This window comes from Dryobates pubescens, chromosome 19 (assembly GCF_014839835.1).
Source record: "Dryobates pubescens isolate bDryPub1 chromosome 19, bDryPub1.pri, whole genome shotgun sequence".
NCBI lineage: Eukaryota > Metazoa > Chordata > Aves > Piciformes > Picidae > Dryobates > Dryobates pubescens.
In genome coordinates, this window is record NC_071630.1 from 13,844,544 (window position 1) to 13,870,992 (window position 26,449).

The following is a 26,449-nucleotide window of genomic DNA, read 5'->3' on the forward strand; positions in this document are numbered from 1 at the left end:
TAAGCAGTGTTTGCCAGTGTCCTCTGTTTAACTTTTTTAGGTTATGTAATTGGGGCGGGGGGGGGGGGGGAGGGGGATTGGGGTTTATATATATGTAAGAACCCTGTAAAGGTTCCATTTTCTTAGTCATGTTTGCTCCTTGCTGCATTCGCAGCCTAAATGTCAGGACCTTTAAAATACTGCGAAGAATTATCACAGAACCGTTCAGGTTGGGAAAACCCTTTCAGCTGGAGTCCAGCTGTTAACCCTGCACTGCTAGCTTGAGTAATACCCACCAAGCTGTGGCCAGACCCTTCAGTTTGTCCCTGTCTTGCTTTTGTCCTAGTGATATCTTTTCCCTGATAGTGACGCTTATGGCCGTGTCCATGTTGTGGAGCATCTTCCGCCTCATTAGAGTGGCAGGCCGGGCAGGAGGATTCAATGCTTTCGTGAGTATCCTGGATCTTCGTGTTGTTTTGCAGCTCTGTGGCTAGTCTTGACTTCTGCTGGCCTCACCTCTGCCCCTTTCCCCAGCAAGGTCAAGGCAGGATGAGAATTAGCCACTGCCGACGGCTCTCCAGTCTTAACACACAGAATCATAGAATTGCTTTGGTTGGAAGAGACTTCCAAGATCATCAAGACCAGTTGTTAACCCAGCACTGCCAGGTCACCACTAAGCCATGTCCCTCAGCACCACATCTCTCTGGCTTCAAGACCCCTCCAGGGATGGGGATTCCACCACCTCTGGGGGCATCCTGTTCCAGAGCTTAATGACTCTTTCAGGGAAGAAATTGTTCCTTGTGTCCAACCTAAACCTCCCCTTCTCATCCTGTCACATGTTCCATGGGAGAAGACTGACCCCCACACGGCTTCAACTCCTAATTTCAGGGAGTTGTAGAGAGCCAGAAGGTCTCCCCTCACCTTCCTTTTCTCCAGGGTGAACAACCCCAGTTCCCTCAGCTGCTCCTCACAAGATCTGTGCTTTGGACCCTTTACCATCTTGCATTTTTTGCTGTCTTGGTGTGCAGCCAAGGCCCTCTCTCTCCCCGGTGGCAGGAAGGGCTGAGCTGGGAGAAGCTGCTGGCCAGTTTGCTGGGCTGTTTTCAAAGCCTGTTAATGTGTTGCAGCTGCAGATGGTGTTTTTTGCTGGGTGCTGCCAATATGCCTCCCGTACAGCCAGGAACTGCTGCTTTCTGCAGAATGAGTTCTCCATTTATAAAATATGGTTTGATTCTGGATTTCATTATGTGTTGGCCTGTCCTGCTCAAGCCACATGCCTCACTTGCAACATCAGTCAAATCAAATCTCCTCCTCCCCTCTCCCAGCCTTGCCTGGATCAGCTGATGGAAGTGTAGAAATCAGCCTGGGGTGACTACTGTTGACCACAGGGGTTTTGGGATGAAAACAGGGTGAATTCAGTCCCTTGTTAGAATTCCCACTCAGTCTTTTCTGCAGTTCTCTTCTGGCTTTGGGATTCTCTTTACACAAAGGGATGCAGCTGTTCAGAGGAGAGTATTCTAAAGTGGTGAATAATGAGGGCCTTGAGGACAAGCTTCTGTCTTTGCCTAAGTGGGGACAGCTAGGCTCTGCCTGTTTAACTCTTCACTTGTAGGAGCTGCTGTTTCTCAGGCCTGAGAAGCTGTGAACTTTCTTCTCAAAAAAAACCCAAAAAAGGCAATTTCTTAGTAGCTGTTTTCAGTAGAACATGATGAGCAGCTACAAGTAGGACATTTAAAGTCTTGTTTTGACTGTCACTGTGGTTTAACACACACCAGAAGACTGAAATCTGGTGTCTGGTGAATTTGAGAACCTATAGTTCTGTCCTGGGTTGTTGCAGAGGAGCCCAGCAGCAGACAATGTCTGTTTAAATGCATTTGCAAGATAATACTGGTCATTATTTACCACTGGCAGGAGGTATTCCTTAAAACTAGAGCTATCCCATGTGTACTGAGGATCAGATTGTTTAGAAATCCCAAATAAAAGGGGGTTGGTGAGGGGAATTCTGCTCATTGTTAAAGTATTCCTGTCCTGGTCTATGTGGAGTTTGAGCTAGACTGTGTTCAAACTAGTTGTGCAGGTTTATTCTCTCTCTTCCCAGTGTGGATAAGTAAAGTTTGGGTCAATCTGTCTGGGAAGTGTTTCCAAAGCAGAAGTTGGTGAAACCCCAGTGTGGTGGTAGCCATGTTAGTGTTGTTTGTTAGGGGCATCTCACACCTGTGCTGTGCCATCCCCCAAAGTATGTTCAACAGCCTTTCCAGAGTGTTGCCTTGTCCAGAGTCAGAGCTTACCTTCACTGCTTGTGCTGCCTCCCACAGAACCAGCTGAAAATGGCCCGTTTCACCATCGTGGATGGCAAGTCTGGGAAAGGGATTGGCTTCAAGGATGTAGCAGGAATGCATGAGGCAAAAATGGAAGTCAAAGAATTTGTGGACTATTTAAAGGTATGTCAAAGCAGAACAAAAGAAGTGCTTGCTGCCTGTCTCCTGGGAGGGCTGGCTGACCTGAGGAGGGAGGGTATGTTCTTCTGATCATCCTTTGTGATACTGAGCTGTGTAAATAAGCCGAGAGCTTTTTATGCTGTGGCCAGCATGACTCAAATCTATTTCCAGTTCCACAACAGCATTAGCAGCAGCTCAGAATGGGAAATGCTCAGGCCAAAAGCAGTATGGGAAAGCTCAGGGAGGCCATTTGCTTGTGCAGATGCCTTATGCAAGCTGTGGCTCTGACAGAGCTGTGTTGTCCTTGCAGAACCCTGAACGCTACCTTCAGCTTGGGGCCAAAGTGCCCAAGGGTGCCTTGTTACTCGGACCACCAGGCTGCGGAAAGACACTGCTGGCAAAGGCTGTGGCTACGGAAGCCCAAGTGCCCTTTCTGGCCATGGCAGGCTCTGAGTTTGTGGAGGTGATAGGAGGTAAGCTGCTGAGGAGGAAGGCTGTGGAGCTTGCTTAGTCTGTGGTGGAGTCGGAGGGTGCTCGCTGCCCCTGTTTGTGAAGGAGAGGTTTCGCCTGTCTGCATGGGAAGGATACATTGGGTACTTCTACTGGAAATAAAAGGGTTTCAATGTTAGAGAGCACTTAATTATGTAGTATCTGAAGTGCATGCCCTCTGAATTGCTAGCTGCTTCTTTCTGACAGCGTGCAGCCATGGTTCTTCACCTGAAAGCATTATCTCCAACTTCCCTGTACCTATTATTAGAGCCATTGACTGAGGCTTCCTTCCTGAGAGTGCCAATGGATTTTCTGCTGCTCCCTGCTGCTGGGGAAAGGATGGCCTCTCTGTGCCTTGGGATTTCCATCTTCCTCCTTTTTTTCTTCCCTCCTGGGTCTCTTGAGACCAAACAAGGATCAGCGTGCAGGAAAATGATGAATATTTCTGCTTCTGACCTGTGGAAGGAAGAAGAGTTCATGCTGGGAGCCGGGAGCGGAACAGCTGCAGGAGAAGGGGTGCCTAAAGGCGAAACACAAGCTCTGTGCCTATTTCTTTGTGCCTGGGAGCCTTGAGAGAGGAAATGTCACACACTGGGGGTTTGCCCAGCAGCAGGTGCTTGGCTGGGAGGCAGCAATGCCATTCTCTAACAGTTCTAGCTGTGAGGTTTGTCTCTTCTCTCGCTGCACAGGTCTGGGGGCCGCCCGCGTCCGCAGCCTGTTCCGGGAGGCGCAGGCTCGCGCCCCCTGCATCGTCTACATCGACGAGATCGACGCCGTGGGCAAGAAGCGCTCCACCAACGTCTCCGGCTTTGCCAACGCTGAGGAGGAGCAGACCCTGAACCAGCTGCTGGTGGAGATGGATGGTCAGTATTTCTCTCTGCCTCTCAGCAGTTGGGCCCTTATCAGATCCAAGCTGTTGGCCTGTACACCTTCACAGACTCGGCCAGGTTGGATGAGACCTCCAAGATCATGAAGTCCAACCGACCATCCAACCCTAACTAATCAACTAGACCATGGCACTAAGTGCCTCATTCAGGCTTTTCTTAAACACTTCCAGGGATGTTGACCCCACCACCTCCCTGGGCAGCCCATTCTTCTTGCCCTTTGCCGGGCCTCTTTAGCATTCTCTTCTCCCTGAGGTAATAATCACTGCACTGACACACATCTCATTCCCCTCTTCCCTGGGTTGAGGCTGGCTTGAACTTCACAACCTCTTCAGCACTAAGCCCAGAACAACAGCTTGGTCGTGTCCTTGCTAACAGACCATCTGTATGACAGATAACTGTGGTTTGGACTGCTGCATAGTGGAGGGGCTGTGGCTCTTCAAATCAGGATTTTTCCAGTGTGGACACCAGTGAAACCTTGGCTGGCCTTGCTCTGGTTTCAGAGGTCACTTGAAGTGGGTTCCCTCTCCCTGTTCTTTCTCCTCCTCACCAGCTGCTGCACTGAGTACAGAGGAAAAGCAGCACCAGCTGCTGTTCAGCACAGCATTTGTGGAAGCTGTGTGTCCAGTACTTGTTTCGTGCTGACCCAGGTTTTCCTGCAGAACCATTAGGGATCCCCTTAAGGACCAGCCTGAGCCATGTACCTCATGTTTAGTCCCTGTTTCTGGAGACACTGTAGCATATCTCTCTTCATCTGTCCCTTAATTAGGCAGGACTGTTCCAGAGCTTCTTTGCTGTGAGGGTGCTGGAGCCCTGGAGCAGGCTGCCCCAAGATGTTGTGGAGTCCCCTCCTTTGGAGAGATTCCAAACACACCTGGACATTGTGATCCTGGGCAACCTGCTTTGGGTAACCCTGCTTTAGCAGGGGGTTGGACTAGGTGATCTCCAGAGGTCCCCTCCAACAGGCACTATGCTGGGTTTTTGTGATGGTACCTAAGTCAGTCATTGGGCTGAAGATAGAGCTCTGGTGAAGCTGTGGAGATGACCAGTTGGAACTCTAGCCATTTATATCAGCTTTTAAGGGTTTGGGGTTAAATCCAGTACATGTGAAAACCCTGAAGCCAGCTGGTTTGTGATTGTGCAAACTCAGAAGAGAGCATAGTGTCACATCCACGTGAACATCTACCTACTGATAAAATTAACAGCAAATGTGCATTTGAGTTCACAGCTGGCAGAGGGCAGCAACCCCAGAGACTCCTACTCTAGCAAATGGCTTCACTTCAGGAGTGTGTTGTCCCCCTGGCAATTGGAGAAGAGTTATTTACAGTACTAGGGGAGCAGAAGAAAATTAATTGGTGGCAAGGGCAGTGCTGTCTGTAGAGGGTAACATCTAGGTCCAGGCCATTAAATGTTGTTGGACACTTGCTGTATTCCATCTAAGACAGGTAGTGGTTTAAAGCCTGTTAAGGTTTAAAGTTGAGTTGTCCCAGAGGGACTTAAGCAGTGTAATAGATCAACTCTCCCCTCCTTTGACTTCCTCTCATGTTATCTGCCTGACTGCAGGATCTCTGAGAGAGAAGCTTTGCTAACAAATCCTGCTTTGATGCCACATTTCTGGATGGTTTCTAGCTGTAATTGGCCCTTTCCTTAGACACTTTCACATACAAAGAATGCCAAAAAGAATGATCCTCTGGCTGTTCTTAATCATAACTCTCAGAGCCTGCAGTGCTGCCCCAGCTCGTGATAACTCTGTTGCTAAATCTTGCTACTGAGCTGGGTAAGGAATAACTAAGCACCTGTCCATCAGGGAGTGTTTGTCACTGCTGTTTGTGGGCCAGAGCCACCTTTTCCCTTGACTGTGATACTTGCTGTCTCATAGAGTCACAGCAGTCCTGCACTGAAAGCACTCCCTTCTCTTCAGACATTGTTAAAGGAGGCAAACCTGCTTTTTAAATGGATGTTTGCAGCCAAATGGGGCTGAAGTAGAACCTGTCCTATGGCTCAGCAGCAAGGCTGCCTTCCTGGCCAACCTACTCTGTCAAGGGGGGTGGACTAGAAGATCTCTAGAAATTCTTTCCAACCCCTATCATTCTGTGATTCTGGGAATTGCTCTGGAGTCAGCCTGTTGGAGGAGAGAAGCTGGGGCTTGTAAAAATGCTTTCAGCAAAGGGTAGATGTTTCTCCACCCTACACACAAGAAGAGCTCTGATTTTGGATCTCTGCCCTTGCTGCAGGAGGAGGAGAAACTGTGAGCAGGAGCACAGCATGGCACAGGGTAGAGTGGTTCTGCAGTAAGACTCCCTTCAGGCCCCTCTCTGCTTCAGCACTTATTGTGTGAAGGTTTTGAAGGGAAGGAGTGAGCTTTCAGTAGATCCTTATTGACCAGACAGAAATCTAGTTATCAGAGGGAGGTGCTTGGAACACAGAGTGCTGCATAAACAGCAGAAATCAGCTTAAACAGGTGTCTGCAGTTCCTTGGGACTTTGCACAGGCACTAAGAGAGGCAACTTGGCCAAGCACATAAATATACTCAGAGTGAATCTAACTGTTCACAGCTCTATCTGTAGTAGGTGTCCTTGACACGGCAGGAACACAGAACAGCACTCCTGGTGTGGCTGGGTTGTTTTTTCCTGATGATAGTAGGGTGAGCTGGCAGCAGCTTAACACTGAATTAACTGGAGGTCCGTGGGTCTGTTCAGGGGTATGTGGTCAGTACAATCCATGTCTCTATACTAAAAATATCTAATTTCTTTTGAGTCTCAGTTCAGAAATTAGGATTCAACTCTGGGACCTGGCCAGGCTGGATCAATGGCCTGGCTCCAAAAGAATGAGGTTCAACAAGGTCAAGTGCTGCTTCCTGCACTTGAGTCACAACAACCCCGTGAAAGCTCCAGGCTTGGGGAAGAAGACCCTGGGGGTGTTGGTTGACAGTGGCTGAAGATGAGCCAGCATGTGCCCAGGTGGCCAAAAAGGCCAACAGCATCCTGGCCTGGATCAGCAATAGTGTAGCCAGCAGGAGCAGGGCAGTGACTGTGCCTCTGTGCTCAGCACTGGTGAGGCCACACCTTGAGTGCTTGGCCCCTCACCCCAAGAAGGACATTGAGGTGCTGGAGCAGGTCCAGAGAAGGGCAGTGAAGCTGGTGAAGGGTCTGGAGCACAAACCTTGTGAGGAGCAGCTGAGGGAATTGGGGTTGTTCAGCCTGGAGAAAAGGAGGCTGAGCGGAGACCTGACTCTCTACATCTCCCTGAAAGGAGGTTGGAGTCAGGTGGGGGTTGGTCTGTTCTCCTAAGGAACAAGCAAAATAAGATGGGGAAATGGCCTCAAGTCATGCCAGGGGAGGTTTAGGTTAGACAGGAGGAACAATTTCTTCCCCTTGAGGGTTGTCAGGGCCTTGCCCAGACTGCCCAGGGCAGTGGTGGGGTCCCCATAGCTGGAAGAACCCCAGCTGAGGCACATGGTTTAGTGGTGACTTGGCAGTGCTGCGTTAACAGTTGGACTTGGTGATCTCAAAGGTCTTTTCCAACCTGAACAATTCTGTGACTCTATGAAGTCAACTGGAAAGTGAGTTTAGAAGGTAAATATTCTCCCCAGCAGATACTTTGACAGTCCCTTGGTTGCCATGTGCTGCGGGGTTTATTTTTAGTGTAATATTGCCTCTATTTATTCTTGTCTCCTGCAGATCATGTACTGAGGTCCTCATTTTGCTAAGTCCTTTATCAAACACACACTGAAAAAAATAGCCCAAGGAGTCTGCATTGTCACTTGGGAGACAGCTGACAAGGACTGTCAGGTAGTAGAAGGAACATGGACTTAGTGTTGGCTTGTCCCCATCAACAGAGATCTTGGCACACGTTCCTGAAGTGTTGTTATCTAACTGAGCCTGTTACCTAAGCAAACACTTCAGTGCTGTGTGCATTGTGGCAAAATAGTTTCCAGGATGATAATTAATAAGGGTTTTTAGGAGGTTAACAGTTCTACCCAAGCACAAGCAGAGGAGTGGGCTGTGTTTGTAATGAGGAAACCTTGAAATGGAAGGTTGAGAAGTCTGTTTTCACTGCCTGTAGTTCAAATTGGTGGTTGGAGTTCTGCAAAGCAGCACCAGAGAGTGGAGTTAACTATTAGTCTGGGGGGGGAGGGGGAAATGTGCACAGAAGTAGGTCTGTGAGTCATCAGCAGTGATTGTTGATTTGTGTTCAAATGAGATTACTCAGAAGGTAGAGGAAGAGAGTCAGAGCTACATGGAACCTGTTCTGCAGGCTGGAAGAAGATTGAGGACATGAAGAAAATAACCATTATGCTAAGCTGGATGGGGTAAATGGGCAGTCTGATTCTCAGGAACTCTGGTACACAGGCTTTAGTGCTCTTCATAGAATCTTAAAGGTTGGAAGAGACCTTTGAGATCATTGAGTCCAGCCCTTAACCCATCACTGCCAGGTCACCACTAATCAATGTCCCTCAGCACCACATCTCTATGGCTTAAAACCCCTCCAGGGATAGGGACTCCACCGCCTCGCCAGGCAGCCTGGGCCAGGCCTTAATGACTCTTTCAGGGAAGAAATTGTTCCTCTTGTCCAACCTAAACCTCTCCTGAGGCAATTTCATCATCCTGTCACTTGTTCCTTGGGAGAAGAGACCAACCCCTACCTGGTTCCAACCTCCTTTCAGGGAATTGTGGAGAGTCAGGAGGTCTCCCATCACCTTCCTTTGTCTCCAGGGTGAACAACCCCAGTCCTTCAGCTGCTCCTCAGAGGACTTGTTCTCCAGACCAGCTTCCTTTCTCTTCTGTGGACCTGCTCCTCTATGTCCTTCTTAGAGTGAGAAGCCCCAAACTGAACACAGGCTTCCTACAAGCAACCTTGGTTTCCTTCACTCTGAGGGCTGCCTTTGTGCTGTGGAAGCACGGGGATTTGGGTGGGAGAAGGGGAGGGACAGGAGGGAGCCTGTGTGTACAAAAGCTGTTGTCAAACCCCGAGCGCCGCGTGTGCTCCAGCCTTTGTCAGCACAGGTGCCTGCTTTGAACAGGGAATCTTCTCTCACAAACCACAGACAAGTGGAAGAGGAATGTGACCCAAATATCTCCTGAATGTGTGTGAGAGCAGCTTGGCAGGACTGGGCTGTGCTTTGTGAATGAAAAGGCAGGATATCCTCTGGGAGCAGCGCTTCGCCTCAGACAAGACCCCTCTCCTGCTCTGTGCAGTGTGACCCTGAGGCTTCCCTCATGAAGGTGGCCCTGTTTCAGTGGCACTGTTCACAGATGATGTCCAAAAGGCTTCTGAACAAGGAAGCTAGAGAAGGGCACAATGCAGTAATGCAGATGAGATGCCTGTCAAAGCAGCGTGCTGTGTCAGTGGGGAGCCGAGCACTTGCCAGTTCAAGTGGGCCCTTTTCCCTTTGCTTTTTGAAGTGGCTTCATTTGTAAGCACAGTAGATAAGAAGGTTCTCTTGAGGCTAAATTTTCAGAGCTGTTTTTCGTTGTTGATGTGGCTGAGGTGGTGGTTTTTAGAGTATTCCTTTGGCTTATCTTTGCCTGTAGAGGTTGAAGCCAGGTGATGTTGCAGTGGGGACAGTAACAGGAGCTGGAAGCTGCTGCTGTAGATTTCTTAGAGCAGTGTCTCACACCACAGGGATACAGGCTTGAGAGCAAGTAGTGCAGAAGCTGATGTGAGGAGGCTGCTCTCAGTGGTTCTGGGGTTTTTATATTTGTTCTAACAGACCTATTTTAGGAGAGTTCTCCCAGCTGCAGAGCAGATGATGTACTGTGCCATCTAATCCTGCCGTGTGAATGGAGCTGGCTGTCCCTCGAGTGCCTGCCAGGCTCTGCTCATTTATCCCCCTCCCAAGTGCAGTGTGATACCTGCCTGAGGAGCAGCCAGCTTCATCCTCTCCAGGAGCTTATTCAGACAGCATCCTGCAGGGAGGAGGAACCGCGGTTCTTGATAGCAGCAGCTGACAGAGCCAGGCCTCTGACTTACCTGTAACCTTAATCTCTCTGCTGAGCTCCTGTGCGCTGACACATTTGGCAGCTCTTCTGCTGGAGCTTGGAGGGAGCTGAAACTCACCCAGCTGACGTGCACAGAGCTGCCTCTCCGCAGCGTGTGACTTGGCAGCCGAGGAAGCACATGGGACTGGCACGTCCCTTCCCTGGGAAGGCTGCTGCTGGGGCTGGTGAAGCTGCTGTAAGCAGGTGACTCATACCCAGGGGCCTGCAGGCACCTGGGGGGATGGAATAAATAAACAGTGTGGTTCAGTGATTCAACACCAGCTCTGGCTCCCCACCCAAGCAGCCTGCCCCTTTCTGCCCTCCTCCAGCTGCCAGTGCTCCAGCTTCCCCAGGAAGCTCTGCCTGCTTTTGATGCCTTCATACTGCAGCCTGTAAATCCTGACACCACCTTCATCTTTAAGAGCTGGAGCCAAAACCTCTGACTGTAGCTTGAGCTGGGTGTGCTGATTGCCGCTGCAAAGCATTTTGTGTCTGCCTACATCTGTGGTGCGAGTCCTGCAGGGCTGGTCTTTGCACTTGTCTGCAGTATGCCTGGATGTCTTCTGAGTGATAAAAGAGGAGTGAAAAGATAAAGATCAAACCATGCTGTAGCTTGCCCTTTGCTGGGTGGTGAGGCTACATCCTCTCTTTCTGCATTCACAGAATCACAACATTTTAGAATGGTAGGGGTTGAAAGGGACCTCTGTAGATCATCCAATCCAACCCCCCTGCTAAAGGAGGGTCACCCACAGCAGGTTGCCCAGGGTCATGGTGCCCAGGTGGCTTTGGAATCTCTCCAGAGGAGACTCCACAGCCTCTCTGGGTATCCTGCTCCAGGGCTCCACACCTGCGTTAACCTGAGCTGGTCAGAAGGAAGCCTGTCCCTTCCCTGGTGATCCTGGTGGCAGGTCTGTGCCTGAAGGCTAACAGTAAATGAAAGCTGAAAGGGCTTTCCACAGAAATATTTGGGAGGAAAAGGCTGTTCCAGCCTTGTTTATGCAACCTGAAGGTGAAGGAGGCAGGAACTGACTTAAGTCAGGGGCTGAGAATTACCTCCTAACTCACCAGAGTGGAGAGATTCTTCTGGTTTCTCGTTGGAGCAGCTTCCAAGTGTTGCAAAAAAAGAGAAGGGAAAGCAAAGGATTAAGCCCAGTGCTATGAAATAAATGAGAAGGGAATTTCAGAGTATCTGTGATGACCAGAACCTGGCCTGGGTGACTAGGGAGGTTCCTTCCTGTCTTGTGCTCCTTGCTGGAGGACACTATCTCAGCCTCATCTGTCCTAAAGGATGCTGTAACACTCTCTGGCTTGGGGATAAAGCTGTGTAAGACATTTTCTGTATCCTGCCCTGCCCTATCCCTTTGCTTGTCACCTGTGGTGCTGGAAACCTTGACCTTTTTGTTTGGTTTTCTACAGGAATGGGGACCACAGATCATGTCATCGTGCTGGCTTCCACCAACCGCGCCGATGTCTTGGACAGTGCTTTGATGAGGCCTGGGAGGCTTGACAGGCACATCTTTATTGATCTGCCAACACTCCAGGTATGTTCCACCTACTGCCCTCCTAATGATTCAGGTGTTCCAGTCCTTGCTGGTGTTCCACTGGCCTGGCAAAGGCTGAGCTTGGGAAATAATAGAATCACAGAATGCTTTAGGCTGGAAGGGATGTCTAAAGGTCATCTAGTTCAAACCTCCCACAGTCAGCAGGGACATCTGCAACTAGAGCAGGTCACTCAGAGCCCCCAACAACCTGATCTTGTAGAAGATAGAGATGGGAAGCTTCTGTTTGCCTTTATTCGTGCTCTAAATCAAGGATTTGACATGCTAATGCAGTTGCTTGCTTGTCAGCAATGACAACTCCCTGGTTTTAAGTCTCTGCTCTAGCAGGAGCTTTGGCTGTTCATTTTGTGAGCTTCTCTTTGCCATGCAGATGCAGAGCTATGTTTGTGTCTTCTCTCCTGGGAACTGAGAACCTCCTAATTGGCAAGTTGGCTTGTGTGAGAGCTTCAATTGTCATGTGCCTCAAGCACCATTTGTTCTGTAGGTTTATTGTCCTCCCTATCCTTGTAAGGCTCCTCGTTTTCCTTTAGGCAGCCTGTTAAGTGACTTTCTCCTTCTGAATGTTTTTTAAATCCATTTACTAGGAGTCTTCCGTGTCTGCTGTGTTGACATTTGTAGCAGAGTTTTGGGAATAGGCTCAGCTGCAGTGGAGCTCTGTCTGCTGTGCCAGCACAGGCTGCTCTTCTCCCATCTGTGCTTTACTGTCGTCCTCTGAGTTTTGTGTTAAAATACCTCAAATGACTGATAGAATCTGGCACCGGAAGCATGAACCGTGCAGCTGCCCTGAAGGAGGAAGGGGAAAAACCCTGGCAACAGAGCCCATTGTTTGACTCAGGATCTCCTGGACCAGCTGAATGAGTCACTCCCTGGCCACTTGCCAGCCATCATCTCACCCCCACCTTCATCTGGGAAATGGTGGCAGGCTGGGCAGCTCTTGTAGTTGGGATGTGCAGATGGCAGTGTGTGAGGGAGCAGGTAGAGGCAGCCGCAGCTCCTCCCTGCTGGTGCATTCATGGTGAGAGGAAAGTTCGGAGAGATCAGAGTGAAAGTTGGGAGGGGAGAGTGGCCCTGGGAGAGAAAGCGGTGACTCACGGTAAGCCTCCCGCATCTGTTGTGAGTTTGAGAGCTGGGAGTCGAGCAGCGCTCCCGGAGCACACTGCAAGGACAGCCCTGCCCTCTGCTGGCAGTGTCACCGTCCCCTTCGTCCCCTGCATCCCCTGCGATGGACCGCCTCAGAGCTGCCACCTTGTGAAGGCTTCCCGGGCTCAGGTTTCCTGTCTTTTTCACAGGAGAGAAGAGAGATCTTTGAGCAGCACCTGAAGGGTCTCAAACTGATCCAAGACGCCAGCTTCTACTCGCAGCGCCTTGCTGAGCTGACACCAGGCTTCAGTGGTACGATGTAGTGTGTGGGGGGGGCTGCTCCTGCAGTTCAGGCTGGAGCTGCTTGGTCACTTTGTCTTAAGTAATGTGCTCTAAAGGGCCTTTTTTCTTTAAGCTTTCTCCATCTCTGTGGCAATAGTGGGAACCTAACTGACTCCCTGGTGAGCTAAAATGAGCAATTGTTCGTGGCTGTTTTCAACTTCTGCGACGCCTGGGACTAGCAGGGTGTGGGGGGAGGGAAAGTACACTTCCATAATGCCTGGATTCCTCATTCTGAAGGCAAGGAACCTCTGCTCATGCTCCTGCCCAAGCTGTTGTTGAGGATGAGTTGTTGCACTTCAGGGGAAAGACTCTCAAGTTGATCCACATTGCTGGGAAAGCAATGGGAGGAATGAACAGCAACTGCTTTGTCAGTCAGAGTAGGAATTGGACAACTCTGCCTGGCTCCTGCATCCAGCCTGCTTCCAGGGTAGGTCCCTGGGAGTTTGAAACAGTGCTGAGCAAGGGGCTGCAGAGTTCCTGTTTACGTGGAGTTCCTGGAATATCCTTCCTGGGTTTCCCCTCTAGCAGGCCCCAGCACGCTGGCTGTCCGTGACTCCTTTCAGCAGCCCCCCACCACCACCAGCCACCCACACAAACTGGGAACAGATGTCGGCTCTCCTCGGCGCAGAGGTCGTGCGGCTGCCGTGCGAGCGGTGCCAGCCCCGGCTGCCCACGCCGCTCCCCTGCTGCCGCGGGCCGGCCCTGCCCCGCGCCTGGGAGGCGATTGCCGAGCCCTGTCCTCGGCGTGTCAGCGCTACCGAGGCCTCGTGTCGTTCCAGTCCAGCACAAACGCCCTGGACTGGCTTTGCTCTCTGTTCCCAAGGAACAAAGTGCAGGCAGTTTGACCTCCTTAGGTGCTGCTCCAGGTTTGCTCCTGCCTCTTCTGTCCCCTGAAGTCGCTGCCACGTGAACCCAGGGTAATTTTTGTCAACTCTGCTCTGCAGGAGCCGACATTGCCAATATCTGTAACGAAGCTGCTCTTCATGCTGCCAGAGAAGGTCACAAATCCATTGATACTTCCAACTTTGAGTATGCTGTGGAAAGAGTCATTGCAGGTAAGTGACCCCAGCCACTTCTGTTGTTGCCTTACCAGTCTCTACCACTCGCCTTGAGACAAGGCTCACACATGGAATCCCAGCATCGTGGGGATCAGAAGGGACCTCTGTACCCATTGCCTCTTGTGCTGTCACTGGGCACCACTGAGAAGAGTCTGGCTCTATCTTCTTGCCCCCACCCTTTAGCTTTTGCTGAGTGTTGAGAAGATCATCTCTCAGGCTGCTCTTCTACAAGTTAAACAGCCCCAGGTCTCTCAGCCTTTCCTCCTCACAGGGATTCCCCATTTCCCTCAGCATCTTCATAGCCTCTCTTGGACTCTTTCTAGTATTTCCCTGACTCCCTTGAACTGGGGATCCCAGAACTCCACCTCTGGCCTTACAATTTCCCTCAGCCTACTGGCCACACTCTTATTCGTGCACTGCAGGCCTTCCTGGCCATGAGGACAAATTGCTGGCTTGTGGTTTCTGGCTCAAGTGCGTAGGTTCCATTGGGGGAAAACACATGAGTCCTGACTGTGCTCTAGCCTGTAGAGCTGTCCTGAAGGTCCTGGATGCCACAGTCACAGAATGTTCTCTGGATTCCACTGTAAATGGATCCATGTTCCTGAATCTGCAGGCAGCCTGAACCCATAGCTCAGGGAAGATAGTCAGCAGCGAAACAGTAAAGAGGGGAAATCAAATGTCTAGTGCTGGTTCAGTTTAAAAAGCTTTTGTTCGGTTTTGTTTGTTTGTGGAAGTATCTCTGGATTTTTCTTGCTGCTCTGGACACCTGCAACACAAAGCTGAATAGCAAATAGGCTCTGCATCCTCAGCAGCAAGAAATCAGAGATTTTTCTTCCTGGCCTCAAAGCCCAGGCTTTGATGAATTGGCAGAATGAACCGGCAGACAGTAGAGTACTGTTCTCCTTCTGAGAACATCCTGTTGGACTTTCCCTCTCATTTGTGTGACTGCCAGCAGAGAAACCTCTGGAGGTTGGTCTGTAGCACTATATTGTAGGGAGCGGGGAAAAAGACTTCCCAGTACTCTGGACTTCACCTGAGGGATGTGATTCTGGTGGGTTTTGGTCTGAACCACCCTGTAGCCAAGCTGTGATTTTTCTAACCAAACACTTAAGTGCTTCCAGGCTGCAGTGTCATCACAGGGGGCCAGCCTGGGCAAACAGTGGCATTCTGTTCTCCTCACACAGCGTGTGGAACAGGATGTTTGTCCTGGGGCAGTTACTTCCTGATCCTGGAATTTAGTCCTAAGTGTTTGCCTTATCAGACAATGCCTCATCAATTCCTCATGTAAGAGAAGTTTTTGTTTCAGAAAATTCCTGACAGATTCTCAGAATCCCAGCATGGTGGGAGTTGGAAGGGGTATCTGGAGATCATCCAATCCAACCCCACTGCTAAAGCAGGATCGCCCACAGCAGGTTGCCCAGGTGGCTTTGGAACCTCTCCAGAGAAGGAGACTCCACAATCTTTCTGGGCAGTCTGCTTCAGGGCTCCAGCATCCTCAAAGCAAACTTTCTCCTGTTCAGATGGCACCTCTTGGGTTCCAGTTTGTGCTCGTTGTCCATTGTCATTTCACCTGCCTCTTAAAAAAAACTAACCCTTGGAGTGCTTTGGGTGGCTGTGACCACTCTTGGAGGAAGCTCAGAGTCTGCTCAGCAGCTCCCAGAAGCTTGCAGACGTCTCAAATTGTAGCACAGAAATCCTCATCAGCCAGACCAAAGATGCATTTTGCTTTCCCATCTGCAGGAGAGAGAGAGCACCAAATTTCAAGAGATTCTCTTGGCTGTTCTTGGCTTAGTTCCCAAGACATGGAGGATAAGGCAAACAGCAAATGAGGCCACTTGTAGCAGACAGGATATCTGGGATTAATGTTGTGGGGCATCAGAGGCCATGGGCTTCAGCAGTTTCACTGCTGACAAGCTGACTTGCTTCACTCAGGCTCTGTGGCATGTAGGAGGCCAGAAAGTCGTCTTGTTGCTTAATCAGATTCTTTCCTATTAACAGGACCTGGCTATTTTTTGTAGACCAAGCCTGAAAGTCCCCAGACAACCCTCCAGGCCCTCTCTAAATGTTCCTTTTCCATGGAACAGGGACACTTCTGGGTTTCACAATCCAGAGGGCATTTCAGTGACTCTCAAAGCTTTTCTTGAAAGAAAGAAGATATTGCTGTGCTTTCCATTATGAGCTGCTGGTTTTAATAAGAGTGGTGTGGAATCAAAAGGGAACTTTTGCAAGTCCAGAGGCCCTGTGTCAGCCTGAAAGCTTTGTGTTGCTGGAAGGGAGGAGTACGAACTTCTCGCTGCGGTAGTCCCCATTGTGTTCTTAGCTTGGGAACACAAAGCATGCAGGCTGTCAGGGCTCCTGGGAGCGAGGGAGGAACCTGCTGAGCTCACAAAGGCTTTTAAGGGTTGGCTTCACAAGATGTAGTGGAGCCTGTTTTCTTGGTGGGGTTTGTGTACACTCTGTAAGGCCAGCAGAGATGTACCACAGTTGTTTCTTGGGTTGCTTATGTCGTAAATCATAGAACCATAGATTGGAAGGGATCTTAAAAGGTCATCCAAGAGAGCCAATGGTGTCCTGGGGTGCATCAAGAAAAGTGTGTCCAGCAGGTCTAGGGAAGTTCTTCCCCTCTACTTTGCCCTGGTGAGACCACACCTGGAATACTGCATCCAGTTTTGGGCTCCCCAGTTCAAGAAAGAGAGAGAAATGCTAGAGAGAATCCAATGGAGAGTTACAAAGATGATTAGGGGACTTGAGCATCTCCCCTGTGAAGAGAGACTGAGATCTCTGGGGATGTTTAGTCTTCAGAAGAGAGGACTTGGAAGAGATCTCATCAATGTGTATAAATGTGTGAGGGGTGGGTGTCAAGTGGAGGGGGCCAAACTCTTTGGTGGTGCACAGTAATAAGACAAGAAACAACAGGTTCAAGCTTGAACATAGAAGATTTCACCTCAACATGAGGAGAAGTTTCTTTATGGTGAGGGTGACAGAGCACTGGAGCAGGCTGCCCAGGGAGGTTGTGGAGTCTCCTTCTCTGCAGACTTTCAAAACCCACCTGGATGCATTCCTGTGCAGACTACCCTAAATGATCCTGCTTTGGCAGGAGGGTTGGACCCAATGATCTCTTGAGGTCCCTTCCAGCCTCCAATGTGTTGTGATACTGTGATCTTGTCCAACCTCCCTGCAGTCAGCCCAGAACATCTGCAACTAGAGCAGGTTGCTCAGAACCCTGAAAAACCTGACCTGGAATGGTTCCAGAGACAAACGTCTCCCACGTCCCTGGACAACCTGGGCCAGTGTCTCATTGCACTCAGTGTCAACATTTTTCTCTTGTATCTATTTTAAGGAATCTAAATGTGATAGGTGCAGGTCCTCAGAGCACTTTCCTGCCTGGAGATTGCTTTGTGTAGGAGAAGAAATCATCTTTGTAGGCACACTGTGTGAAGAGTACAGTCCCTCCCTCCTTGGTGGGCTGACAGAGGAACGTGGCCAGGATTTTTTAAGTGTATATGTGTGTGTGTATATATAGAGAGAGTATGTATATATATTTATATACATCTTTCTACAGACAGAGGCATACAGGCACTTGCACACACACTGCCAAAGGCAGGGTACAGCACTGGCTGCTGAAAATCAAGCCTGTTGCAATCCATCTGCTCTTCCACCACCATTATGCCTTGCAGGGCACAGTGGTTCCAGTGTCCCTGAGCTCTGCCACACTAATTTTGCTGATTCCTTGTTTAATAAAGCTCTTGGCTTTGTTTAAAAATTCATGTTAATAGAAGGTTGTTTTCCAAGCATGCTGTGATACTGCTCTTGACTCTCATCAAGCCCCTGCTGCTCCTGGCACTGTGAGGAGACATCGGCTCGAAAGTCCTGCTACCTTTCTGCATTCCCCATGCAGAGCTGTGATAGCTGCTCAGTGTGCTGTGTTCTGTACTGAACATGTTTCCTACCTGCTAGAAGCTTGACTTCCATTCAGCATTCAAAGGATGATTCTTCTGAAATCCTAACTGGACTTGCTCTGCATTGGTGAGGCCACACCTTGAGTACTGGGTTCAGGTTTGGGGCCCTCACTCCAAGAATCACATCGAGGTGCTGGAGCAGGTCCAGAGAAGGGCAACAAAGCTGGTGAAGGGTCTAGAGCACAAGTCTTGTGAGGAGCAGCTGAGGGAACTGGGGTTGTTGAGCATGGAGAAAAGGAGGCTGAGGGGAGACCACCTGGCTCTCTACAACTCCCTAAAAAGGAGGCTGGAGCCAGATGGGTGTCGATTTCTTCTCCCAAGGAACAAGCAATAAGCAAAGAAGAAACAGCCTGAAGTTACACCAGAGGAGGTGTAGGTTGGCTCTGAGAAGAAACTTCCCTGAAATGGTTTTCTAACCCTGGAACAGGCTCCCCAGGGTTGAATCCCCTTCCCTGGAGGTGTTCCAAAGCTGCAGAGATGTGTTGCTGAGGGACATGGTTTAGCCCCAGACTTGATAAGAGTTATGGAATGGTTGGACTCTATGATCTTAAAGGTCTTTTTCCAACCAAAACAATTCTGTGACTATTGGGTTGGAAATTAGACACTTGCAAAACTCATCTCTTTGGAGGGAGTATTAAGTGTGAGTTATGACTTAATTTGCTAGTTCTTCAGGAGCCTGGGAATAAGCTCATGTGTAATTGGAAACTCATCTTTTTCATCTGGAGAACAGTTTGGGGGGGGTTATTTTTTGTGTGCCTGTACTCTTGGTGTGTTGCTGATTGGATCACTCCTGATGCACCACAGTCTCAGCTGGGATCTCTCTTAACCTATAGCACGTCTCACTTCTCGCACCTTCTGCCAGAGGGACTGAAAGACCACACAGCAAAACCAGTGTGATATTCCACTGCTCTCTGTTCTGGGTTTTGGTTTATTGGGGTTTTTTTTCCTTCCATACCCAGGCTGACTCGTTGCAGATCTGTCCCTGGGCAGAGCTGGGAACGGAACAGAGCTTTACGTTCTGGAGGTGGGATCTAAGCAAATGTTCAATTATGTCTAATGATTAAGTCTGTTTGTAAGGAGGAGTGAAAGGGGAGAATCTTCTGCCAGAGTTTTTAGGCAATCCAAGCAGAGATTGCTTTCTGCTGCAGGAACAGAATGCACCTTCCCCAGCGTGGATCCGAAGGGTAATGTTTACTGTGATTTTTACTGCCCGTCCCTAGGTAGAGTGATATGAAGCTTGCTGGCCTCTCTGCCACAGTTGTGCTGACTTCTGCAGTTAGCTACACAGGATTCTGCCCTCCTGGTTACACCTACTGCTAACTAACCTCCCAAATCCTTGTCTGTGTTCCTGCAGGCACTGCCAAAAGGAGTAAGATCTTGTCCCCAGAAGAGAGGAAGGTTGTGGCATTCCATGAGTCGGGCCATGCGTTGGTTGGCTGGCTGCTGGAGCACACTGAGGCAGTCATGAAGGTAACTCCACTGCCAGCTGGTGTGTAGTGAAGCCTGTCACTGGGTGGGAAGAGAATCCTGTGGGATTCTCTTACCCAAGATGTGTTGATTGTTTTGTAGGGCTTGTGTTGAATTCTGCCGTGTTATCCTGTTCTCTGAGCTTGGAGCTGTGAATGCTGCAGCAAAATAAATGGCAAATCATAGAATCATGGAATGGTTTGGGTTAGAAGGGACCTTAAAGATCATCTAGTTCCAGCTTCCCTAGACCAGGTTGCTTAGAGCCTCATCCAGCCTGCTCTTAAACACTTCTGTGGATAAGGTGTCCACAACTTCTCCAGGCAACCTGTTCCTCCTAATGTTGAATCTAAATCTACCTTGTTCTAGTTTAAAAACATAGACTAGAACCACAGAATCATCTTGGTTGCAAAGGACCTTTTAAGATCAAGTCCCAACCATTAACCTAACACAGCTAAGCCCACCACAAAACCCTGCTCCTAAAATATGCTGTGGAGATAAGCTGTGTTGATGATAGTGATGGTGCAAAGCTGATTAACCAGATGTAGGAGAAGCCTTACAGTGAGAAACCAACTGCAAGGCTCTGTGGGGCAACTGAGTCTCCTGCTGCTGCTCAGTTCATGCAGCTCCTCCAGGCACCAGGCGCTGCTCCCTGTGTGTGTGCAGGAGTTGCTCTGATAGTGATGGGAAAAAAACTGTGTTTGTCACATTAGCACCCCAGGGAGTTTGCCTGCCTGAAGCCCTTCTCTGCAGGGAAAGGTCTCTGGCTCCCCAGGGTGTGTTCTCTCTGTTGCCCATCTCCTCCCCAAAAAGCCTTGACACTGGGGGGAGGTTGGGAGTGGAAACGACAAGGGTGACAGCTCCTTGGCTTGCCACCAGCAGCAGATTCACTCTGAATGACCTATTGTATAAGCTGAACTGTTGTTCATTACTCTCGTGTAGTGGGTGGGAGAAACAGCTCTTATTTTTCTGAAGACATCCCATCTTTCTCCAGGTAGTCTCAGTGATTCTAGAGCAAGTAAAGTGATTTTTCTTTGGTTTATACCTGCCAAAGCAACTCCTAAATCTTAGGATTTTATTGGCCTGCTGTTAAGGACAATTTCCTTCTCGTTTCTTGAGCAGAAAGTGTGTGTCTGTAGCTGTGAGAGCAGAGCCTTCAGTGCAGGGATGCTGACATACTGCAATCCTTGGCCATGTCTCTAGGTCAGCCCCATAGCTGTTTAAGAAATTCCACTGAACATGGTGGCCTTTTCCTGCTCTCTGTCTCTGCTGCTGTGGTTGGGAGGTTTTGTCCCCTGAGCTGAGGGAGCTGCTCTGTGTTGCAGGTTTCCATAGCCCCTCGGACAAACGCAGCTCTTGGATTCGCTCAGATCCTTCCAAGAGAGCAGTACCTCTTCACCAAGGAGCAGCTGCTGGAGAGGATGTGCATGGCACTGGGAGGGAGAGTGGCTGAAGCCATCACCTTCAACAGGGTCACCACAGGTGAGGAGCCAGGGCCTTGGAAGTGGAGGTAGGGCTGAGAGAGCCTGAGATTCTGCACCTGCTATGTCCAGGGGAGATCCGAGCAACAGGTAGAGGTTTCCCATGCTGGGAAGAAGAAATGTCAGACTGAGTGTTTTGATTTTGGATTTGCATTTGTCAGCATGGAAGTCTCTCATATTTGCTTGCCACCATGTTGTCTTATCTTGTCCTAAAGCCTAAGGCCACAGATGCAATTACCCAGTGAGACTCTTGGCTCCTGAGGCCCTAGAGCTTTCTATGCCGTGTTCCCAAGTGGTTATATCCAAAAGGGATAACGGGGCAGTGGCACAAAAGTACTTCACATAGAAGCGCTCACTGCCATACACAGATCCTGTAGTGGGTGTTGAAAGGTTCATCAGCAGGTGGAGTTTTACCTCCACAGGCTCCTGGGGGTCCTCTGGTCTCACATGATTCCAGCATGGTGGGGGTTGGAAGTGAGCTCTGGAGATCATCTAGTGCAACCCCCACTGCTAAAGCAGGGCCACCCAGAGCAGGCTGTCCAAACAGGACTCTTGACTACTGCAATGTCTGTTTGTGCAGGATGTGCTGGTTTTGCACTCAGCTCAGAGCAGGCAAGCATTGTGTTTGTCTCTCCTGCCCAGGAGCACAGGATGACCTGAAGAAGGTGACCAAGATAGCCTACTCCATGGTGAAGCAGTACGGGATGGTACCCAACATCGGCCAGCTCTCCTTCCCGGACCCGGAAACTGCGCCTGGAATTGGTCGGCGCCCCTTCAGCCAGGGGCTTCAGCAAATGATGGACCATGTAAGGCCACCCTCAGTCACACATTCCTGTTGGCTCTTCACTGAGCACTGACCTCTTACAGTTTGTTAGGACCATGCAGTGAGGTGTTAAGAACAGGTAAAATCACAGAGCTGTGAGAGCAGCCCAACAGCAGCGTGCTGCCCAAAGCTGCAGGGCATAAAACCATGAAGGCTGCGGTGCTGCTTCCAGCAGGGACAAAAGCCTGCTGAGCTTCAGGGTGACAGATGATGCCCAGTGGTGGTTGGAGAGTGGGAGAAATGCTTTGTTGGGAGATGGAATAATCTGGGGAGTCTGGGGGGGTGTGATTGTGGAACTGAGGACAGGTACCAAACTAGGGGAAGATTCGGCTGCATGAAGTCTCTCCAGGCCCTCAGGATTCCTCTATCTGAGCATGGTGGTGGAATGCTTGGATTACAAGAAACCTGTGTCTTCAAGTCTGAGCTGCATCATTTAAATGTCTCCACTCTAGATCAGAAGGGCTTTCTAACCAGACTGTCAAACATTAGCCTGTTCTGTCAGGAAGTTTGGCTTCATTGCTGCAGAAACCATTGCCTTAGTAGAAAAGTAAAATAGCTGGAAACAAACCCCCTCTGTGGTTGTGCTTCCAAGGGATTTGTGCTGAGCTGCATCTTTTGGTGCTGGACAGCCTCTTTAGGCTGCATTTCCCATCAGCTGGGACCCTGCTGAAGAGCTGAGCTTGTACAGACATTCACTGTTCTGTGTCAGGAATGCTCCTTCGCCTTTCCACATGGTCTGTATTTTCTTTTGATGGGAACCACTTCCTGCCTGGCTCAGTTTGCAAGTTCCATCCTTCAAGTGCTCTCCTTATTTATCCTTGTTGTGTTTGTTGCCACCTATGCTCCAAACCTCTTCTTACTATTTGTCTTCTAGGAAGCCAAAGTCCTGGTGGCTCAGGCTTACAGGCGTACAGAAAAACTCTTACTGGAGAACAGGGAGAAGCTGCAAGCAGTAAGTTGGAGGAGTTTGTTTGTGGGGTTTGTTGGGTTCTTAACTGGTGTTTCTTGCCTTGCTGCTTTGTGCTCTGCAGCTCAGCTGTGGCAGTGTCTCTGTGGTCCTAGAAGGTCTTCTAGTGGAAGTACTGGGGCTCATGTCTGAACAAGTGGCTGTTCACTGCCTGTCCTCCAGATTAGGAGCAGGCCACAGGTCTTCTCCAGCAGAGAGTAGTAGAATCAAAGTCATTTAGTTTGGGAAAGACTTGTAAGATTGAGTCCAGCTGTTAACCCAGCACTGCCAGGTCACCACTAAACCATGTCCCTCAACACTGCATCCCCATAGCTTTGAAACACTTCCAGGGATGGGAACACCACCACTTGGCCTCTTTCCCTTTTGTGTCCTGACAGTCTCCCTAGCCTGTCACCATGGCATGTCCCCATCTCTCTGCCAGGAGCTCTGCACCCATTGCTCTGAGCTGAGCCACACTTGCCTTATAGCACTCTGTGTATCTTCAGGGATCTTTCCTTCACCATTCCAGTCTAAAATATCCAGAATGACCAGGAGTCAATCTAAGGTTGCATGAATTGCTCTCTGCCTGAAGCTGAAGTGTCTAGAGCAGAAGTCTTGTGAGGAGCAGCTGAGGGAACTGAGGTTGTTCAGCCTGGAGAAGAGGAGGCTGAGGAGAGACCTTCTGGGGTTCTACAACTCCATAAAAGGAGGTTGGAACCAGGTTGGGGGCAGTCTCTTCTCCCAAAGAGCAAGTGACAGGACAAGTGGAAACGGCCTCCAGTTGCCCCAAGGTTGGACATGAGGAACAGTTTGTTCCCCTTGAGGGTTGTCAAGGCCTGGAACAGGCTGTGCAGGACAGTGTTGGAGTCCCCACTCCTGGAGGGGTTTCAAACCCATGTAGATGTGCTGAGGGACATGTTTTAGCAGTGACCTGGCAGTGCCGGGTTAAGGGCTGGACTCTTGCAGGTCTTTTCCAAACCAAAATGATTTTGCTACTTGAATTCTTCCCCTTAAATCTTCCTGTTAAACAAAGAACAGCAGCAAGAAAGTCCCCTTCAGCTACACAATGCCAGGCCTCCTGTGTGCAGGGAGGTAGCCAGAGCTTGCTTGTCCAGACACCCTGCTGCGGGCTGTCACAGCCCTGCCCACAGGACAGTGCCCTGGGAGCGCTCTAAGACAGGCCCTGTGAGGGGCTGCTCTCCACAGGCCGCCTCTGTTCTGACGCGCTCCTTTAACAGCCCTCAGATGTTTGCTGGAGGCTCATCACAGAGCAACTTTTAAGTTAAGCCAAAGTATCTGCAGAGTAAATGCTTCGGGTGCCAGGCCAGTGTGTCGCTGCCTGTCACTGGAATGGAGCAGTTCCATGTTTGACAGCCACCTGCTGCTCAAGTGCTGGTGGAGGGGCTGGACAATTCAACTTCTCTTGCAGAGGAACTTCTGATGACCTTCAGCCCATGCCTGCAGGAACAGACAGCTCATTGTTATCGCTGTGTGTGCAAGGGAGGGCTGTGGGGCTGATTGTGGTCTCATTTGCTGCTCTTTTGGCACCGTAGGCAGGGCCACAGGTGTGGGTGTGATGGCAGGAAGGGCACTTCTCTGAGTGTTCCTGGAGTTCTGACTCACCCAATGGTGCCTTCAGTCATACTGGGTGTTCCTGGCCAAAAGCTCTCTTCTGAAAGGTGCCAGCGGCCTGAAGAGCTTTATGCTGGCTCCAGCAGGGTCTGAGGTCACCCCATCTGCGGGGTGGGAGCCAGGGGTCTGCTCCTCATGGGCTGCAGCACGTGCTGTGGCCAGATGTTGAGGTCTGAGCTGTCAGGGAGAGTTCAGATCAGTTCAGGGAGGTTGTTTTTGAACCCTGTGCCTCATTATGCCTTATTTACTCTTTCTAGCTGTCCAATGCCCTCCTGGAGAAAGAAGTGATAAATTATGATGACATTGAAGCTTTGATTGGGCCCCCACCCTATGGGCCCAAGAAAATGATAGCTCCTCAGAGCTGGCTTCAAGCAGAGAGAGACAAGCAAGACACCAGAGATGAAGAAATGCCCCAGCAGCCACCAAACCACGAGGAGGAGGAAGAACCACGCCTGAGACCAGTATGAAACCCACTCCTGATGTGAAACAGGAGGACTCTAGAGGCTTCTTTTGGACACAGACCCTCTCCCTTTTCAGCTCCAGGATCAAAGATAAATGAGCAGGGAAGAATCTGTGCTGCTGATAGCCAAAAATGAAGGGCTGGCTATGTTGGCTTTGCTAACGAGCTTTTCCCTGCAGGAAGGAGAACTCCTCAGGATGCTGAAATTGATTCTCAGCAGGGTGGTGGTGATTAGGAGCTGGCTAAGTCTAATCCACTGGAAAGATTCCTTGTATGCAGGAGTGGTGTACATGTTCTGGAGGGTGAAAGATCCCGTGGAGTCCTTGTAAGCCACCCCTCTATGCTGTGTGATGGGGCAGGAGAGCAGGGCTGTCCCCATCAGTGTTGTGAAACCCCTGTGAGGCTCTGAGGTGCTGTAGTTCTTGTGTGACTCTGCTGTAACCTCTGAAGGTCTCTGCTGCTGAATGTAAAACAGAAACTGAAAAGCAGACTTCACCAGAATAAACTGTCCATAACGTCCTCCTGTCTTTGTAGAGTGTGTCAACACACAGAGAAATGTTCTGGCATGCTTGAAGCTTAGAGCTGTGCAGTTGTTCAGGGCAAGGGTTTTCTTCTCCCTGGACAAGAACTTCAGATTCAGTTTTATAATGTCTGGCAAGCAGAGGGTGAAAAAAATCTGTGCAGACCCCAATGTGACCCCCACAGTGCAAGGCTGGGAGTTAGCAGTGTAGATGTGGAGGGCTGACACAACTGGAGGAGCTGGAGAGGTGCTCTGAAGACCTTGAGGAGAAGTAGGTGTGTCCCTTGGGAAGGCTTAGGACAGAGCTGGCACTTCTCTGCCTCCCTTCTCATGGCTCTTGCAAAACCAGCAGCGATGACACGGCTGCCTGCCGTTCATCAGGGAAAGCTCTGAAACAATGGCCAGTGCCTGGTGGGCTCTGGCCTTAGGAAAGGTTGGGTTATTCCATGAGGACTGTTGTGACCTGGGAGACCCCAACACAAGCTAGGGTGCTGACAGCTCTCAAATCCCAGTCCTCAGGCTCCTGTTCACCACAGAGAGCCTCTTGTTTCCCTGCTGATGGTGAGGAGGATGTCCTGTGAGATGTTCTTGGCCATGTCCCGGCACAGAGCCACCTGCACATGCAACACCTTCAGCCCTCCCTGGGCTGTCGTGGTGCTGGTGGGGTGATGTCCTTTGCCTTCAGGGGCAGAAGTTCTAAACATTTGTGACACTGCTGCCTGTATTTTCTTGCTTCAAACTTGTTTGTTTCTTCATGAGTTCATTCATTGATGTTTTCTTGGGTTTTTTTTAAGTCATGGCTGTCTTCTGGGCTGCCTGAATAAACTTTTCCCTGCAGCATTCAGTTCTATGAAGCTTAGGGAGACATCTGTGATGCCTATGGGACAATGTAAGGGTCCTCAGTGGCTTCTGGGGTGCATCCCCTATAGCCACAGCACACCATTGCTCCCAGGTCAGGGCTGGTGTGACTGCAGGATCCAGGCTCTGACAGTGTGGGTGGTGGTCCCCTGAGCTCTCTCCTGCTGCCCATCTCAAACTGGGGACAGTGGCAGAACCCCGTTCCGGGGTGTGAACATGAAAGAAGAGGGGTCCCTCACAGGAGCTGGGGACAGTGTGCCTGCTGTCCTGTGTGCATCCCACCCCACGAGGCATGTGTCCAACCTGGGTTGGGGGAGCTGGGCCGAGATGTAGCAGCCTCTGCTGTCTGGGCCCCCCCGCTTCGAGGGATCCTGCTAGCGGGCTCCGTTCGCCCCGGCCGCGCCGGCTGGGTGCGCGCGGCCCCTTTAAGGTGCCGCCATCTTTGCTGCGGGCGTGGTGACGCTCTGCCCGGCGTTGCCAGCGCCCTCATTGGTCC

At 50.3% G+C, this 26,449-nt stretch overlaps 1 protein-coding gene across 2 annotated transcripts in view; it reads left to right on the top strand.

The window, feature by feature from the left end:
• The window catches only part of SPG7 (SPG7 matrix AAA peptidase subunit, paraplegin), a 38,096-nt gene extending 12,600 nt beyond the window's left edge, over positions 1 to 25,496 (top strand). The window contains exons 6-17 of one of the 2 annotated variants that reach the window (XM_054170027.1): positions 326 to 428; positions 2,295 to 2,420; positions 2,728 to 2,890; positions 3,596 to 3,769; positions 11,188 to 11,312; positions 12,620 to 12,722; positions 13,697 to 13,807; positions 19,124 to 19,239; positions 20,559 to 20,715; positions 21,357 to 21,520; positions 22,412 to 22,489; positions 24,373 to 25,496. In XM_054170027.1, the coding sequence (XP_054026002.1) occupies positions 326 to 428; positions 2,295 to 2,420; positions 2,728 to 2,890; positions 3,596 to 3,769; positions 11,188 to 11,312; positions 12,620 to 12,722; positions 13,697 to 13,807; positions 19,124 to 19,239; positions 20,559 to 20,715; positions 21,357 to 21,520; positions 22,412 to 22,489; positions 24,373 to 24,582 (1,630 nt within the window). In that variant the 3' untranslated portion in view covers positions 24,583 to 25,496. The remainder of the gene's footprint in view (positions 1 to 325; positions 429 to 2,294; positions 2,421 to 2,727; positions 2,891 to 3,595; positions 3,770 to 11,187; positions 11,313 to 12,619; positions 12,723 to 13,696; positions 13,808 to 19,123; positions 19,240 to 20,558; positions 20,716 to 21,356; positions 21,521 to 22,411; positions 22,490 to 24,372) is intronic. The other variant, XM_054170028.1, reaches the window with a different exon arrangement.
• Positions 25,497 to 26,449: the final 953 nt, after the last annotated feature.